The following is a 20184-nucleotide window of genomic DNA, read 5'->3' on the forward strand; positions in this document are numbered from 1 at the left end:
GGCCATATTTCTTTAATATTAGTAATTAAATTTTGAATTAAGGAAAAAACATATCTGGGTATTTATTATTAAAAGCTAACGTCACAAACTATAAAATTTAAAGTAATTTGCAAGTAATCTCATTAATATTTGATTGCCATAAAATAATTCAAAATACGTATGATAAGATATTATCTTTAAAAAGAAACTATGAATTGGACTTACTAGTGTCTGTTTTATCGGCGACTTTATTCCCTTCCCGCTACTTCAACTTCTGTAATGATGCATTGCTCACGATCCAACTGCGCATGCGTCGAGGCATGCCATTTCCGAACATGCGTGAATGGCAAAGTGTAAAGAGATTGTGTATGAAAATACAGCGGTTCCAGTAATATGTGTAAACCCGGGTTTACACACGTCTCTAAAGTACCGGCAAATGACAGTCCAAAGTATAATTTTTTCTTCGTGAATGTAAATGTACATGTTTGGCAAGTAAAGACTTGAATCGGGTAACCATTTGACTTTTAAGTCCCCATTTGTTGGTGTGTATTCAACATCTGGTCTTCACTTGGTAGCAGTTACAAACACACAACATGTACACGCACACACACACACACACACACTAAAAACCACCGGAATAAGGAGGTATGACACGTAATGTTTCACTCAATTACTTTCTGGAAATATCTCCATTTAGTTACATTAGTAATTTTAGTAGCTTGTTTTTAAAAGTAAATACGTCAACATATATTGGTGACAAATTAATGAAAACGAAATATGATATAAAAGTGACGTAAAATAATGTATCACTTTAACTCCTGTTTTTGTTCTGTTCATCGATCATTCAGTCACACTGTAACCAATACAAATTAACAGCACATAGACACAATTTCAGTATTAAAAACAGTTCAGTCTGTCATTTAGTTTGAACCCTGTTTCTTCATTTGATGCGCCTTGATTAGGAACAATTACTTTACTCCATTTTTGAAATGGTTATGTGTCTTGTTCACAATGTCTTTAAATTTCATTATCATGCGTCATTTAAATTAATGCTTTGGCAGATATATAATATGTAATTATATATTTATGTGATCATTAATAACAATAAATTAATGAAAGGTTCAAAAGCTCTGCTTTTAGTTTGAACAATTGTTACGGAATTATGTATCATCTTTGGAATTTATGATATAATTTCATTGAGACTACGAAGTTATATTTTTGTATTGCTTAATTCAATGGTTAGTACTATCGTAAAAATACATTTGTACTGTGTAGTAAAGTTTTATTTACAAGGTCTCTAAGGTAAAAAAGCAACTAAATGTAAGGGAAGATGACACATGAGTACTGATTGAGGTTAGTGTAAATGAGAGTGGGAAATCAGTGTGCGTTTGACAGAATAACTTTGAGAAAATGAGGATTGTCTGAAATAGCCAATGAATCCACATTTACTTGATTGAATATGTAGATTATTACAAGCCATATGATTGGTTAATGGAAACATCAGAGGATGGAATATATTAGCGAATAAAGAACCCAATCTACATTCAAGAAAGCCAACAAAATGACCAAAAGGAGAAAGAAGAAACAGAAATTAGTGAAAAGAGTGAAGAGCAAACAACCATAATGCATGAAAAGATGTCCAGCAGGACGAATGATAATGAGAAAACAAGAGACTCTAGCATTGCTTTTGGAGCGGAATGTGTATGTGTAGGAGGAGATGATGACCTTTGGAAAACCAGAGTCACATTGAGATCAAAGAGACAAAATACAAACACTTTGACCTTCATGCGCAAGATTGCTTACTCAATATTCTAGGACTGTACATCAAATGGATGCATCTTTGGACTAATTGTTACAAGAAATTTGATGAATGAATAAACTTATTCGAGGATGCATACTAAATTTTCGAATTCATAAAAGGTATGAGAAAAAAATGTAAATCAAACCAAAGACCTAACAATAATTATAGTAAAACAAGTAGGCGTTAGTGCAATAACATATTACTGCGTGCAATGGATTTGAAATCCACTTTGTGGACATCCTTTTTTCTGACCTGAACTTCCACATTTTCTATCATGACCCAATACATCTTGAGACAGAGGGTTCTAGAACCCCAGTGTCATGGGTTTTTAGAGAACTCTGGATCAGCGGGTAAGTACAATGTGTAAATTTATTGCTTAAACATAGATGGAATATACATTACAGATGCTGAGTCAGAAAATAATGGTCCATCATCGTAAACCGAAGAATGAATTTGAAAGAGTATTGTAATAAATTTAGAGTATGCGTACTTGGTTATTGCGCCCCCTTTAAGGGAATTTTTAGATTTGTGTGATTACTTGTGAGATTTTTGGAATTCGGCGCCATGGAAATATTTCTAGCCCGAAATAATGAAATAATTATTAGGAGCAAACGTCAGGGAGTGAAGTGTAGTGGGTTTCCATGATGTCATGGTTCACTAGTAGTGAATTCCAACCAAAACCGAATGAATGTCCCTGTCGTGAAATAGTCCATATTAAAATCTAGTGGTATACATTGGTAGCGTGACGACAAGGACAGTAATTACGGTATTAAACCGGTAAATTACGCAAGGGAATCAATAAAAAGGGACTTGGCAGACACCGTTTATGTCGCCATGTGGGCGAATATGGTGCAGTTATATTGACGAAATGTGCCTGGAAAGCATACATTGACTGGCCTAAGGTGGCGGAGTTAAAATAGTTCCCATTTTTAGGGAGTACTCATGTACTAAGGCGTGAACGGTTGGCAGTACGGAAATATGATGAAGGTAAAACATGCAGATGTGCGGTTGATAGATAGTTGGCAGTTTGGTCTATCTGTGGTCTTGCATTAATAAGAGGAAAATTTATGTATAGAATGTACACGTCGGGCTTTCTAATTTACAACTGAAGTTGTATGGAAGTCTTTGGAAAGTCGGGGTAAACTTAAGACTTCTAGCGAGAATCACGCCAGGGTTTGACAACCGCTCGGTCAAGTAAATACCCGTGTGTGTGTAACAGTATTATAACAGGAGAAATGGACAAAATTTCGTCCACTCAATGATTTGCATGCACCTGTATTGGTGTAAGGGTCGATTTTAATTAATATTTATCTCCAGTCTCAACCAACTGTTTATATGTTAGTAAAAGTGTCATCATCTACAAATGAAAAAGGTTTCGAGCAAGCTTGTGGCAGATTTTTCTATCAATATACAAAGAAAATATACTTTGGGAAAAACCTGAAAGAATGTACAGAAGAAATGTAAATATTCATTTACAAAATTACTTTTATGGTCGGAGGGTTCGTTGGTATCAGGTCACCGTTATTTCTGTGAAGATTAACAAGGACGTGTCACCACAACATATTGTCCGACCTGTAATTCTCTCTGTGCTAGGTCTTTCCGAATGAAAATCTAACATGTGACTGATCTAACTAGGACATCCATTTTATTATCACTGCACTTGACGATCTTTGTGATATCCAATTAGGGAAGAGTTGCATATAACATGTCATTCGGCTAAACGCAAAAGAATGAAAAGTCCAAAATGTATTTTATTGTTGCAAGTCAGAGAGCTATCATAATGGTTGACGACAGAAACGTGTAAAATGGTAGAAATCTGAATACGGAAAGATGAAAACAAAAGTCGTATGGCGTCTAATTAAAACGTTTTGTCCACAATTTGGATGACCAATATTTGCTTTCAAAGCTTTTAAGTCAAATGCAAATTCTTGGCGAATGAACAGGTCGATGGAAGAATAGATAGATGGACCAATAACCTGATTTATATAGGGTCAAAAAACATGATATTGTGAATCTCATAACGATAATGTGTTTCAAATATGCAAATCGCTCATACAAGCTGCCAATATATAAATGGTTCTGAGGACCATAGATACCACCGTTATTGTCTGCAGTAAAGAACAGAGGAGTAAACTGAGTGGGTCGATAACTGTTAGTAATCGAGGTTAACGTAATTTGCTGCAGACAAAAAATCATAACGTACAGGATATTTGACTTTTATTTATTAAAAATAATAAATTGGTTGAAGAATTTAAAAAATACAAATATAGCATGTTAGGTTCTAATCATTATACTGCTCTTTGTCACATTAAAGCTTTAAAAAAAAAACTTTTAAAGAATTTTCGGAATATTAATGGGGTTACGCATACTTCTGACTTATTAAGTATTCCGCATTTTGTCATTTAAAAATAGTTTCATTAGAATTATCTAAGAGAGAGAGAGAGAGAGAGAGAGAGAGAGAGTGTATCAAAACTTGTATATTTCATTAAGTTATTGTAATTGTATACATGTATCCTGGGTCGATGAGCCTGTTTTGGAACAGTATTAACGCCTTTCCTTCAACAAGTATCAACAAGGGAAAAACTCTACTGATGTTACTGGATAATTATGCAATGGAGAATTTCACTGATCACTGTCAGAAAGGTCAGCGGAAATGTAACATTGAGTATACTTCTAATTGTATACAATTTGATATATTTAATTTAGTTTATGCTTCTTGCAGGCCACCTCCATTGAGAATGTTAATACTCTGGAAAACTAGCTGACTGTAATGCAGCAAGACAATTCAAATGTTATTTTAATTTATGGAGTCCAAACATGCCGTAAAGTGGTATAACCTCTTGTAGCTAGGGTCAGGGGAGTAGTCGTATTGTAAAACCTGACGTGTCAAAGCGCCATCTTTTGTCATAATGAGGCATGATTGTATGCTACCTTCCCTGATGCTAACTTGCAACATGCTTGATACTACATTATAGTCATGATTTTAGAAGGTGCGATCTGTTATAAAGAATGGACTATGAGAATATTTTGACGTTACGATGTTGCCAATGCAAAATCTGTGCAATGAAGAACAATATCAACAGTTGGAACGATGTAACGTGTGTTGTAGCAAGTTGATAAATAGAATATTAAAACTTGTAATAACTTGCATATCATTTGCCATACCACAAACTAAAGAATCAAGCAGCTGGCAAACGTCAAGATACAATGATGCAGAATGAAAGTAGATCTAAGCACTTGCAGGCAGTTATTTACAGGTTGCATCAATGAAGAATAGAAAATTCATGACTAGAATTATAAAAGTAGATCTTGTAAGCTGACATTTACAATAATGCATAGAAAGAATAGAAAATACATGCATATAATTTTGGCCGTAATTCCCATCCATACACATCACCTGGGTAGTTGTGCGAATTGTAATGTGTGCACTGATATTGACGTAATTGATAAAAGAAACGATAAAGCCTTTGTTTAACTTTGCAGTTTTCGTTGCAGAGATGCATATTTATCTGCCATTCCTACTGTCGGCATCATGGATGTTGCCATAGGCTTTTTCATCTCCTACTGCCATAATGTGTATTTGCTGTTCCACATTGGACTTGGCAGAACTATTTTAATGATTCAGTATTGTTTGTCTCATCTGCAAATGATGAATACGACAAGCATTAAAGGCACATGAACTAAGCATATGCGTGTGTCTTTAAACATACATAAGGACTGGTGACAATGTCAGAAAGGCTCTGTATAAACAGAGTGTATTTGCCATCTATCACTTTTGCTGGCAAAAATGTCAAAAATTACAAAATTACACACGACGTCACAGTGTATAATCTAAGTGTCACATGTGACGTCGCGCCTTAGCTCGGTTGCGGAGTGGGGATTAACTTGTGGTAGATTTACGATAGGCCTTCGTAGGTGGAAACGAGTACACTTGTTATTCCACAAAAAGACTACGTTCACCGAAATTCTGGTCCATGATGTCGAGTGAAATCAGAATCCATTGGATGAAATACTTAAATTTGCAGGAATTACCTCAGTATATATCACAGAAACACACCCAACATTAGCCTTCATCCGTTCGAGTGCAGCATAGTAAGTCAGCTCTGTATATGCTGAAATTGATAAAACTTAATCATCTTCAGGCAGTTTTGCCGATTCAGAAACGTTCTATGCACCTGAACTTCACGTTGTTAAAATATTTTCTGTATAATAAAGCAAAAATAACACACACAAAAGAAGGAAAAAATAACTTCCAGAGCTAGTTCTTTCTTGCCCAGTCATAAATGCATATAAAGTTATCAACCAATGGGGGGTGGGGGGTAGAAGAGTTAAATAATGCGATCTTCACAAACACTATTATGCAATATATAATTGGAATGGTGGAATGATTTCCAGAAGATTTGGAAATTTGTTAATCTTACGCGTTAGCTTGGTTCTAGGCGGCTTGACAACATATATTTTTATAAGAAAGACGAAAGCCGCGTTCAAGTAGAGATAATTCACGTTTCATTTGAACATTTTAATATTTCCTGTGATACTTGATAGTGATTATAGTATATATTGCATATACATATCAACGGATCATTCAAGAATTGCGACAATACGCCAGTACACGGTTTGGCGCGTACAAATACTAGACCATGCAGTCAAAAAGACCATGCAACCTTTATCTCTACAACCTGGCTCCAACTATTTGCATGTACATATGAGAACTCTTGTACACAGAAAAACACTTATTATCCCAATTTCACAAACTAAGGCGGAAAATCATACTGTTCCAAAAAATTTGATACAACAAAACCACAGAATATCACCTGGATTGAAAAATGAATTGAAATTTTACTTGCCCTTTAATCAGACGTGCGACTATTAACAAACTCGTCAAGGAATCATGTAATGGGTATTGCAGAATTGAATCTGTTTTAGGATCGACATTGAGAGTTCACACAACAACTGCTAGATCTGATGGATCTAAACATTCTTCAGCTTTGACCATTATCCTATTTAAAGGTACACGCGCTAGTGCTATTAACATTTTCAAACATGGTTACACTCGTTTTGGTGTTCTACAAGAAGTCCGTAAGAAGTCCATAAGAAGTCCGTCAGGTAATCATGTCAGTCATCAGGATCTAAATCAGGAAATATATTCTCTATTCGACATAATATGGCCGCCTGCATCAAATTTGAAACAAGAAACAAGTCACTGAAGTAAACTGAAATACCTTGTTTTCAGGAAACCAAACGCATATCTTCCACCCTTGTGAAAAGCAAGAGGACATGAGGAACCAATCTTAAAGACTTTTAAGCCGTCTGATTTCTGTAACCACATTTCCAGTGTCCCATAAATTTGCTTTTTTAGCAACGGTATTTTCAGACTTGCCATATTCTGAATTATGTTGTAAGTAACGTTGTGGATGTCCTCCGTGCCAATACCATTCAAGTGTGTAACAGCGTTTTACATTAATGAATCCTGTTGTAAGTAACGTTGTGAATTTCCTCCATGCCAATGCCATTCATGTGTGTAACAGCGTGTTACATCACTGAATCCTAAAGTTTGTGCACTGTCATAGCAACAGAAAGCAGTAGAGAAACTGATTCCCTGTCATTTCGCAATTACGAGGATAATTTTAAAGACAAACACAAATATTTCCAGATACTTACTAAATAGGAGTTCATGTTTTTTAATGTATGGTTCACTGAAGAAACGAACGGTAAAACGCTGTTCATCACTTATCCCGGTGCTGTCGCAAGGGTCCTAGGCAATGATGGTCTATGCCACAGTAGTGCTGTTTACTAGTATTTATAGGTTACGGCATTTATATGGGAAAATATGAACAAGTTTTCCAGAGAAATACTACACGACCTTGCAGAGTGAATTATTTTGCACTCAAAAAACGAGTTCATAATTTCCCATTAAAATGCAGTAACCTTTTTATTTTATGCTCAAATTGTTTAACTAAATAAAGCTTAACAATAAAACAAATTACAAGAAATGTAATTTAATTTATTTTTTATACCAAAACAAATTCATAACCGTAGTTTCATCTGTACACAATAACAGTATTCGTACGCACATCGATCCGCCCAGCGACCGTTTACCTTAGTCGCGCGCTCTACATCAGTTTAAAAATACATGTCGTTTTTAAAGTCATCTTGTAAATAAATGCGCGTGGATTTTGTTTCTGTGTTGATCCAACTAAATTCTGCTTTTTTATTATGAGGGGCTGGATTATTTGGTCAACTCAGTGAAATATGGTGCAAGGATTACCACTGGAAATGTAGGCTTCTCGAAATTGCAGTATAGCGTCTGTTTGTATCAGGTTTTGCTGTCCAATCTGAAGAAGTAAGAAAGTACAATTTAAGGAAATTCATGATGCAATAATATATATTTATTGCCATTTTTATCATCAGCTAAACAAAACATGCTTATGCCCTGTCACTTGCATCTAGCTGTAGGAGGGACCCCAGCTACGACCTGCATCATACAGTGTGTCATCTATCGCTAGCCCAACATTGTATCAAAATAGTCACACGGGAAAAATTGAAAGCAGCTGTTGTTTGACACTCCATTTACTCAGCGGAAATAAAACTTTTTTGTCGTCTTGGATCATTGGTTCTGAGGCTTTTAGTTTCCTACCGAAATATTCATTTACATTTGTTTCTTGTATTTTGACACTCTTGTAAAATGGCATGTCTCTGACAAATATGCTATAGCTCTTGGCCTCAATATGCTTTTTTATGCTATATTGTTTAGACCCTTTAGAGCACTCGTCATATTTTTAACCGTTCTATTTGCGAAAAGATATGAATATTCTCTTAAATAGTTGTTTCACTGATAAGAAAGGTAGTTTCAATTATTGCGTTTTTCACGTTTGTTGTTGACATTGCGAATACCACATTCATTCGTTTGCTTCCTTGAAAGTTTAGTTTCTGGCTCAGTGAACTCGCCCACATCTTCAACTTTTTCATTTATACTTTCAAACGGACGAAACAGCTGCTTTAGTTCAGTCACAAACAAATTTAATCAACCAAAACCTAAAGCGTCTTCTATCCGAGTGTACATGGTTTGTTTACAAAGTAGTTCCGAATACATGAAACTATCATTAGGCGTGCACTATGAAGGTGTTCAATATCGTAGAATACTGCATTCTGACAATGTTTATGTAACGGGGCCAAAAATGAGCATTTAATAACAGATGGTTATTTGGTCAATGTGAGCACTTAAATGAAAGTTATCATCAGACCTAGGCACGGTCTCCAAGACTAAAAAAAAACAAATATCAAAGTGTGTACAAAAGATACAGTATCACACACTATATACTGAATCTATTGTTTTTATTTGTGTTCCTCAGTTTCCCATAAAGATCTAAAGAGTCATTTGTATTGGATGTGCAGAGAGGCACAATTCTGCCTTAAATAGCTACAAACAAGTAAAGATCTGATTCAGACAAGGAGTATATTTTCAATGATTACTATCTATTTCTAAAAATGCAATCAGTACAGCTATTGCTAGAAAAGGATTAAAGTATACAATCATAGAATCACATTTTAATAGATGTTGCAAAACTGCTCCTCTGCTTTTATTTGATTAATTTTATTTCGAAACACTGAATCTCAATTTTGTTACTACTAGGAGCTTGAATATTTCCGTGCGTTGGTTAACCATGCATTCAAAATTAAAGAAAGCCAATATTAAATGTAAAAAATAACTCACAATAGCAACTTACGTTTTTTCTATGCTACACAAATCCAAGAACAAGTGATAAATTCTGTACGACAAGTGATGTTTCAAAAGTCACAAGTTTGGGAAAAGTGGATGAAAATATAATGACGTGCCATCAAATATGGATGAAGATACAAACATACAGAAATCTTTAAATAGTTGTTTCCATAGCATATGCGATTAACAGTGATGGAAGAAATCTGTTATAGCTCTCATTGAATCAGTTTTCTTGGTCAAATGTTCGTGCATTTGGCGGTTGGGCGGATGTCAGCCAGGTGCAATGTGTACACTTATTGCTTTTCTTTTGCATAATTTACTCATTGTGGTTTTCAAACCCTGATAAGACAACAGTTTTAATTGCATTAGTTGGTAAATATAAGGAAGATTTCCGTTGGTCAGAACATAACCACATGATCAAACCAAGCTGCGTTTATGTGTCTCTATTTTAAACCATCTTAAAAGAGAGTCACTGCAAGCAAAGCGAAGATCGAAAAGAAGGCATACACACTTCATACCTTTAAAATGAAACAAAAAATCTTGCTGGGTGTATATTTTCTTCTGAAAATTGAATCAATAGCTTGTAACGGAATCAAATAATAAATCTTTGTATTTTCTGAAAATGAATAATTCTTTCTTTGACTGGATTTGATTTGAATCTGGCAAAAATAATGTTGCATGTCCATGAGATCTTGCACTTTTGTGCTTTCATTATTCTGCAAGTGATTCTTGTTTTCGAAATAGCCGAATTCCAAAATATTTGCTGAATTCACACATAGAGACAATAAACACACCGATTCATGAATATCTGACATGCCTTCTGAAGCAGACGATATTTTACAAGCTGAGTTATCAAGTAGTCCGAACGAATCAGCTAAGTTATAGCCATTTGCCAGTGGAACACCCGAAAGATCACAAAAATAAAACTAATTAAATTTCACAAAGACGAACGATGACTAGAAACAAAATGATATAAATTTTTGACATAGTATGATCTTTTATGTAGACCTGTCTTTTAGAGCTATGAAACTCAGCATCTATCAGGAGGAACATCGGGGCTACAGCACTTTCACAACGGCTCTTTACAAATGAAATTAAAACTATAGGTAAATGGATATAGGGATTGGAAAGAGAGGGTTCAAAGGCTAAAATTATAACAATTGGATCCATAGTCCTACAGTGTAAGATGCCGACCCTTAGAGTTAGTATGTGGAGGTGGAGGTGGGTGGGAGATACATCTCGCCCATCGTCCATCGTAAGTATCAGAGTCGATGTCTTACTTTGTTTGACTGCTGGACCATGATCGTTATAACCATTTACCGTTAGTATTAATTTCAATTGTAAGTACACTCTGTAGGTAGAAGACGTGTTAATGAACACCAAAATATATTTAAAGACATGAAAATTGGTTTTCTACGTGTCAGGAGAATAATGATTCAGCAAAGTCGTACATTACAGCATCAAATTCAAGAGTCATTTGCATGTCAAACAAAACAACGCATCCTTTGCTTTCAATGTTGAACTTCTCTCAGAACACATATGCCAAGTTAGATAAAATATCAAGACCACGCTGTAGAATGTTCAAAACCTTAGATAACCTACCATCGGTAGAATTGCCTGTTTGATGCTAACGTATCTATTACGTTGTTGATGTCATACAAATAGCTACGTAGCAGAAGCCCCGCAACAAGAATTCACACATTAAGTAAAGCTCTAAGACAGACTAGAGTTACATCTTTGAAAAAGCATAATAAAAATAAATGAATTAACAACATTATAAGAAACTCTAATTATAAGAGTTTAATGTTATTTTATCTGATCTTATCTTGGTATAAGCTGTCAGTTGCCGACTTACGCTGCTCTCATAACGCCCATCAAACGTTATTTCCTGTGGGATTCAGCAACTAACAGTTTATAACAATATAACGATCAACTCGGGAAGAAAAAGATTAAACTCCTTAATATGTTACCCTGTCATGTTTCGGTGCATCGTGTTAAATGTCAGAGCTATATACCGTTAAGAAACCTGAAATACGGTTTTGCCTTGTTTCCATTTTAAAGAATGTTCACCGGTTTGCTTTGCAACAACATTCCTCATCATCTGTTGATAGTCCTCGTAAAAGTAACAAAGAACGTGCATTGTATGAGTTGAGAGGAATATGTACATTAAGATAAAAATCCTGGAGACGAATGCATCTGCATCAGGAATCTGTTTCTAATCACGTTCAATCGCAAGTATTACATCTATGACAAAATACGTAAGTGATTGTCCCTAATTGTCATTGAGCTTATGCTTGTGATTGCTCTTTTAGTTTATAATATTCAAACTCTAGAAAATTTATGACAAAATACGTAATTGATTGTCCCTCTTTGTCGTTGAGCTTCTGCTTGTGATTGCGTCTTTAGCTTATATTCTTAAACAGTCAAAAACGTTTATCTATATAATTTAACAATACGCTTCAATTTATCTTACATAAAGGGATAGAGACAGGATGGAAATACGACATGTTATATAAAAATATATACGGTTAGAGATTCCACTTGTAAAGATGCATGTATACAGACCAAATAGAGAAAACCCAAAATTGTATTCCTGATATAAAAAACAAATAAAAAAACAAACATTTAAGATCTTAAATAGTTATACTGTAACTGGATGAGACTTTACATTAGACAAGAATTAAAACTCTGACACTTACAATTGTATAAATGTAAATAATACAACGGCAAAAAAAGTTCTTTTTTTGATACTGGTATTAAATATAGTGTTTTAAATATCTGGAGGGAGATTTAGACCAGTGACGGTGGCGGTCCTGGGTGATCTGAAGCTTGGGTACATTCCTGCTTTTCTGAAGTCTCCTTTAAGTTTATCTTGTGAACAGAACTGACGAATTTCATGACAAAAGCCGAAAGAAACCAGGTCTTATTTAAGTCTCGATTTTTGTGAATGTTGCTAACGTACTAAATTATTGTTTCTGTTATATGGCCCGTCAATGATACAACTTGTTGGTTGATCTTGTCCTCTTATGTAATAACCATCTGATGGGCCTTTTCCTCGCCTCACTACATTATACTTTGGTTTTTCTTAGAGTCCCAGGTTGTAAACGATATTCCTAAGAAGCTGAATGCATTGATCCATCGCATTCTATTTTGCCTTTCTCGATCTTTAACGATCGTTTTTTTTCTGTGCCTTGTTCAGCGAGTTATGTTGGTCTTTCAAAATATTTTTTGAACCAGTAGAACAGACGATGGACCTGTGTTTAAACTGAACAGGGTCTGGTGTCCACGTTTCCTAATGTTTTTGCATATTGCCTGACTATCATCTGAGACATTGGGAAGACTTGTTGAATCATATATTCCATGCAGTGGAACTATGCATCCTCCTCTTCCTCAGTTAATACCTTCTGGGGTCAATATTGGTAGTTATTATTAACACTTCGTATGTGATCGTCAACAGCCTTGACGAGGATCCCAAAATATCTGGACGCTTCAGTGACTGTCATTCTACCTCTCTTGACTACAAAAATAACAATCTCTAGCTCAGAAGTCTCAACTCAAACCACCTTGAGTGCCGCTTGAGGGCATTTTCGATGAACTAAGGGGCGCACCACCTTTGTTATATCTAATGACACCTTGTGACGCCAATCATTTTTCCGGCCACAGGAAACGACTTGGCAGGCCTCATGCGGCCAGTGGGCCACGTGTTTGAGACCCTTGCTCTAGCTCATCAATTCATAGCTCTGCCTTTTTGGCTTTATTGATTTTGGACGTAGAGAAAAAATACGCGTGTGTGTGATAGGGAGTTTCACTTCATTTTATATCTTAAAACAAAATGTAACTTATTTTATTTAATGATGTATGATATAAAATATGAATAATCTACTGATGTGTCCAAGTGACTCATTAATTCCACAGAAGGATAGTATTGGCAAATAGAGAATGCGTATTCGATTTTGTTTTCAACCATACATAGCTAGAATATATTTGTGTGTAAATTGCCATATTTTAACCTACAAAAATAATTTCTGCTTTAGTCTGTCCACAAGGTTACAGGACTATCAACTGGAAAAAAGTTAATACATGCTTGCACTATCATAAGAAGTACTTTATGAAAATGTGACTAATTTACTAAATACCGTTGTCATTAGGGTATAGTAAATATAAGGGACACAATTCAAACAGGTCTAAGTTAGTGGATGACAAGGGCAACTACTCTGTGTCTAATGCTGGAAGACCTCACAGTACTAATTCAGTTCCCAAAGTAAAACCTATACAAACACAATGCTATTAAAATTCAGTAACATAAAATGGGTGAGTGCTCATGATCAAAACTATATTTATCAGTAAAGATGAAACCTGGATGTCAGCCTCTGTGTTGAGGAAGGGATATGAACCGCGGAATTTTCTGGACCTGCATGTGTTTGAAACATGTGCTTTCAATTCCACACCAAAGAGTCAAGCGCTAATGTTTTTAATGAGTGTTCAAAACTCAAGACTGGTAAAGGACTGAAATTCCATCAATAAAGCAATGTCTCTATTTTTGTCACTTACAACTAGGATAAGCTCTCAAACGATTCATTTTCCTAAAACGTAACTTACATTATTAACCAATCTTGGTCAGCCAAACCCATATATACTTTATTTTATGTTCACTCATCTCCAGGCTGGTTCACATTTTTCCATATCATTAGTACCGTGTGTCAGGAAAAGACCATAGTACAGGAAATGAGATTAGCACGTGTGGATACTGGGTACTAGAAACAGACGAGAGAACAAGACGTGACATTAAAATTTGGACCTAAAGAAATAAGACAAGTGGTATTATTTATTTATGATAGGGCATGATTAAAAGTAAGATAGCTGTTTTCTTTTGTTTGAGTGGGTGGATAAATGTCATTTGCTTTAAGTGACAACCGCAAAACATCACCGACAGATGAAACGTGTCAAAATGCCATTCCTCTCCGGAGAGCAACAAACATGCATATGAAATTGGGTTCAGTTTTATTTCTTTTCAGCTTGCCTATTGCATTTAGAGCTTTTTATGGTTTGGTCTCATTGTCTTTTTATTTTCTTCTTCTAAATTTACCGATCGTAAGTTACGTCATGCAGGACTGGGTTTTATAGTCTCTAAACATTTATTAACAAAATTTAAAAAATATTAAATATTATAGGACTGACCTTTTCAATGTTACAATGAAAATGATCTTTCAAAAGGAAACTAAAAGCAAAACCTTGGGAGAAATTTTATACTTCACTGCTCCATGATCGGATTACATACAGAAAGTAAAGAACACATTTAAAATGTAAAATTCTGCTATCATTTTGTATAAAAATGTGTTCATTTGGTTAATATATCACCTGTTGATTCCTTATAAATGATTAGCTTTTCTTTGAGAGAGTACTGATAACAATTATTAGAATTAAAATATCATGTTAATTTTTATTCTTTTACGAAATAAATATAATGACCCCCAGAAAATTCAATTGCCTTACGACTACAGTCTGTTGGAGGAACTTAGAGGAAAAGTGTAAGTGAATGGTCAGGGTTGGACTAAAAGGCAAGCGAATGGTCAAAGTAAGATGAAAAAAATGCAATCAAATGGTCATTTATATAAAAGAATTCACGAAATTGGCCAATGTTAGATGAAAAATACAAACGAATGTTAGTATTAGATGACAAAGCAAGTAAATGAGCAATGTTAGATGAAAGCTCAAACGAATTGTCCAAGTTTGATGAAAATTTCAAGCAAATGGTGAACGTTAGACGTAAAATGCAAGAGAATGATGAAAAGTTAGATGCAAAGTCCTAGCAAATGGTCCAAGTTAGTTGAATCATGCAAACTACTGGTCAATATCAGATGGATTTCAAGAAAATTGTCAAAGTTAAGTGAAAAATGCAGAGGACATCAATATGACACACATGAACCTATACACATCTACCGGATCTCTTTTTCTATACCAAAGCGACCTATTTATTGTATTCTTTCTTTGGTTGGGCGGTAATTCAATACAAGCCGGTTTTAGCTTGAACCTGTTCAAGGCCGAACGATAAATTCGTTTCAAATATTAGCCTTTTATTCAAAAGGATACACTCGGGTAAGTTAGTAAGTTAGAACCTCGAGTATGCATGTATCATCTTCGTGTGTCCGGAAGAGACCATAGTACAGGAAATGTGATTAACACGTGTGGATACTGCGCAAAAGAAACAGACGAGAGAACAAGACGTGACATTCAAATTTGGACCTAAAGAAATAAGACAAGTGTTATTATTTATCTTATTTATCTTATGATAGGGCATGATTAAAGGTACAATAGCTGTTTCCTTTGTTTGAGTGGGTGGACAGATGTCATTTGCTTGAAGTGACAACCGCAAAACATCACCGACAGACCCAACGTGTCAAAAGTCATTCCTCTAGGGATAACAAACGAATTGTCCAAATTATGATAGGGCATGATTAAAGGTACAATAGCTGTTTCCTTTGTTTGAGTGGGTGGACAGATGTCATTTGCTTGAAGTGACAACCGCAAAACATCACCGACAGACCCAACGTGTCAAAAGTCATTCCTCTAGGGATAACAAACGAATTGTCCAAATTAGATGAAAATTGCAAGCGAATGGTGAACGTTAGACGAAAACTGCAAGAGAATGATGAAAAGTCAGATGAAAAGTCCAAGCGAATGGTCCAAGTTAGTTTGAAACGTGCAAACGACTGGTCAATATGAGATGGAAATGCAAGAAAATTGTCAAAATTGCGTGAAAAAAGCAGAGGACTTCAATATGACACACACCTTACGAACATATAGTCTCCTACCGATCCTGCGGATCCTCTTAGTCTATACCAAAGCGTAGCTACTGTATTGTTTCGTTTTTTGGAGCGGTAATTCAATACAAGCTGGTTTTAGCTTGAACCTCTTCATGTATGTAACTAGGAACATATTTAAAAGGACAAACGATGAATTCGTTTCAAATATTAGCCTTTTATTCAAAAGGATACACTCGGCTCAGTTAGAACCTCGAGTATGCATGTATCATCTTCATAAGTACGAATTTGTTTCTTTCTGATCAGTGAAATTCTCAACACACATACAAACAACGCACTAAATCGAACTGTGTTTGAAATGATTGGCGTATTAACACTTCTTCTTCTTGCTTTCCTTCATTTTTCCCTCGGCTATCATGAATGCCAATCAGAAATGCCGAAATTAGCCGAAACGTTGCGTTTGTATAACACTGAGGTTGAATATATAAGTGTGGAAGGGGAATCAGTTGTAATGAGAGTTGATAACAGTTCCAGTGAGAATGATTCACTGCAGTTAATACATCAATACGGTGTTATGGCATCCTTTCCAGCCAATATATGTAAATACACAACGTTAGTAAAAATTGATTTGTTGGAAAACAACATTAGGTACATTAGCAATATATCGTGTCTGATACGTCTCGAGATTCTAAATTTGAAAGGAAATGATTTGAGGAGTCTTTTAAATACAACGTTTGTGGGCCTGAAACAATTGATAGGTCTGGACGTTTCAGAAAATAAAATTATGGAAATAGAACCATATGCATTAGTTGGTCTGGACCTGAACATCTCATATATGAACGCAAGTAGCAACAGTCTCACATCAGTAGATATCACCAACATAGTAATGAGCGGACCGTTCTGTATCAGGGACTTTAGCAATAATCAGGTGAGCGAATTAACAAATTTGTTGGATATTGTCTTTGATACAAATAAAACGTACGGTCCTGGATTGGTGAAACTGAAAGATAATCCATTTTTAACATGGCCGGAGTTCGATAAGCTTGGCGTTCCAAATTTAGTTCAGCTTGGTGCTCTCTATGACCTTGCTTTTAATTTTCAGGGTGCTAATTTCACATGTGACTGCAAAATGGAACCATTTCTCAGTCTTGCCGAAGAAGTGATCCAAAGAATTTGGACAAATGTGTATGATGTTAATTGCACTAACCCGCCTAGCTTGAAAGGCCTTTCAATAGTGAACTTGACAAAGAATGGTCATTTGGATGAATTTGTGTGTCCCATCAACGTTGAAAAAGGCTGCCCACTTAGATGTAACTGTACAGAACAGCCTAAAAAAAGCAGGTTAACAGTCGACTGCCAACACGTTGGCTTAACTAAACTTCCTGATCATCTGCCAAAAACTTCGTTTTCATATGAATTATATGTGTGTAATAATAACATATCTGTATTAGATGCAAGGGATTATTTGAAAAATGTTTCCGTTCTAATGATCTGCAATAACGAGCTTCAAAGAATAGATGTAGCAGCAATAGACGTGTTAAAGAATATCACTAATCTGTCTCTGGCAAATAACGGGGGATTTCTACAAAGCCTACCCAAATCTATTCAGTATCTACCTAATAATTCGTTGGATTTACGTAATTTAATCATCTTCTGTGACTGTGACACCATCTGGGTATCCGAATGGTTGCAGTTTCGCCAAGTGGATTCGGACACTGTCTACTGCCATACAGAAAGTTACGGCCGTTTAAAAGCCATTGATTTCAAACACGTTCATGGAGATAAATGTAAAGTAAAAGATTTTACAACCATGATCATAAGCATCTGCATTGCTGTCGTTTCAATACTTATCATATTGACTACTGTGATAAGTTACAAATTTCGGTACGAACTTAGAATTTTACTACGAAGACAAGACAATTCCGTATGTGAATTCAAATACGATGTTTATATATCCTTTGATGAGAACAACGATCGCTTATTCACATGGGTGAAAAAAATCCTCGTGCCTTATTTGGATAATTGCGGCTATCGTACTTACCTTCCAGTGAGAGACTCTCGGCCGGGAGACATTATTGAGGAAGATGCTCAAAATGTACTACACGAGACGAGGTGTTTTCTTGTCATAGTGTCATCCAGTTATCTTTGCCAGCAGGGTCGACCGCGGACCGAGATTGAATGGAAGTATGCCTGGGACCTGTATGTCAGGGACAAATATAGGAAAATCGTAATGATCAACTTTGACCACCTACCTGCGAGCCGTGTAGATTCCCCGAAAATCAAGGCTTTTATCAGGGTAAGGAAGGCGCTTGACTTCAAAAACAGAGACGGGATGCATCTTAATGACATAGCCAGAGCGGTCGGACACAAAAGAAGAATTAATCGACCGTGTGTTCCGCGTTCTGCGTTCCGAGCCATAGTGTTAAGGCACAGACCTAGAGTAAACATTGAACTATCTGATCTTGCGTGAGTATTCGTGAGCTATAAAACTGATGGTATGCCAGAAGACCGTGACAATGCCGAAAACAACACTTCGTGCTACAACCCACGGAATCGTATCATTAAAAAAATTTCACATATTGTATATCTTTTGATGATGAGTTTGAGCTAGAATTGTATCCAAAATTCACAAACAAAACGTAATATTTTATTGAGATGATGGTTGGCGTTGAGATCTGTTTTGGTGGAGAAGATCCCGAACTTTTAAATATGTGCTGTTTGTTTAAAAAATATGAATATGTATTTTCAGGATATTTTGGAAAATTACTTGTATTGTGCGTTAGTCATTGCCAAACTTTGCAGGCAATACGGATAAAAAATTTTTTTTTTGTTTTTTTTTGGCGCAATGGTTATTTCTTGTACATCAGTACGTTAAATTGTATTTGCCTTAATATTTCCATCATCAATATGGCAAGGATGGATACCATACGTGTTGTCCTGTCTGCGTGGGTTCGAGTTTCGGGTTCGGCCAATGTGGGTATGTGAGAAAGCTTGGCAGTAGCTTCTTGTGGGTCGGTGGTTCTTTCCGGAGTTTTTCTGGGTTCTTCCTCGACCATTAATACTGGTCGCCATATATAGCCTATCCTACACTGAAAGGTAGAGTTAAACCCTGCAACAACAACAGCAATACTTGTTGTCCATTCCCATGCTTATTCAGCCATGCTGATCAAGCTAGTTTTAATAACTGCGTTATGGCGTAGAGCACGCTAATTTGATGATCGGAGCTTTCCGAAATGGTTGAAATCTATATGACCAAAGTCATATAATTCCACCGGTGACTCGAAGAAGTAACAATATTATTTCTTCGATTTCGCTAGTCTCCATTATCGATGTCTTAGAATACTGATATACTTTTCCTTTCATATTATTATCCAGTACTGTTTTGGGTTGGTGTTCATCCCACATGCATCTGTATACAACGATCATCGAACTGTTGACAGCGTAAATCCATATACAACAGCCGGTCTGGATCTATGCTGTCCGTGTTACTTACTTGTTCCACATTTTGCTCTCCTTGTTATTTCAGGCCAATAGACTTTGATGATCATGCACCAGCAGATCAGGGTCTGTTCAATCCATTCTACTTATTTAGGTCAAATTTGTAATATTTGTTATCGCAGGCATACAGTGTTGATTTTTAGGAGAAGCCTATCACACGATGCCAGATCTGAATATGCGTTTTCGTTTTACTTATCATAATCAACGTTTTTGTCTACTTCTTATATCAGGCCGATATTATAGAGTTTCATGGTCAACGATTTTCTATAACGCATTCCTTCTTTGACTATATCCCAGTTGAACACTTGAAAATCTCCATTAGAAAAAAATATTGGATTGTAAGAAAAACTGTATATTTTCTGAAAATTTATTTCAATGAATGATTTATCATAGCTTTCATCTGTCTATAAAACCTTTGCACACAG

At 35.7% G+C, this 20184-nt stretch overlaps 1 protein-coding gene across 1 annotated transcript; it reads left to right on the forward strand.

Moving 5' to 3' along the window:
- Window positions 1–15614: 15614 nt before the first annotated feature.
- LOC149801459 (uncharacterized) lies at window positions 15615–20184 on the forward strand. Its single transcript, XM_089955610.1, has one exon. The coding sequence runs from the start codon at window positions 16620–16622 to the stop codon at window positions 18729–18731; it is 2112 nt and encodes a 703-aa protein (XP_089811736.1). The 5' UTR covers window positions 15615–16619; the 3' UTR covers window positions 18732–20184.

The sequence above is a fragment of the Sinohyriopsis cumingii genome, chromosome 4 (assembly GCF_028554795.1).
Source record: "Sinohyriopsis cumingii isolate HCF-2022 chromosome 4, ASM2855479v2, whole genome shotgun sequence".
Lineage (NCBI taxonomy): Eukaryota > Metazoa > Mollusca > Bivalvia > Unionida > Unionidae > Sinohyriopsis > Sinohyriopsis cumingii.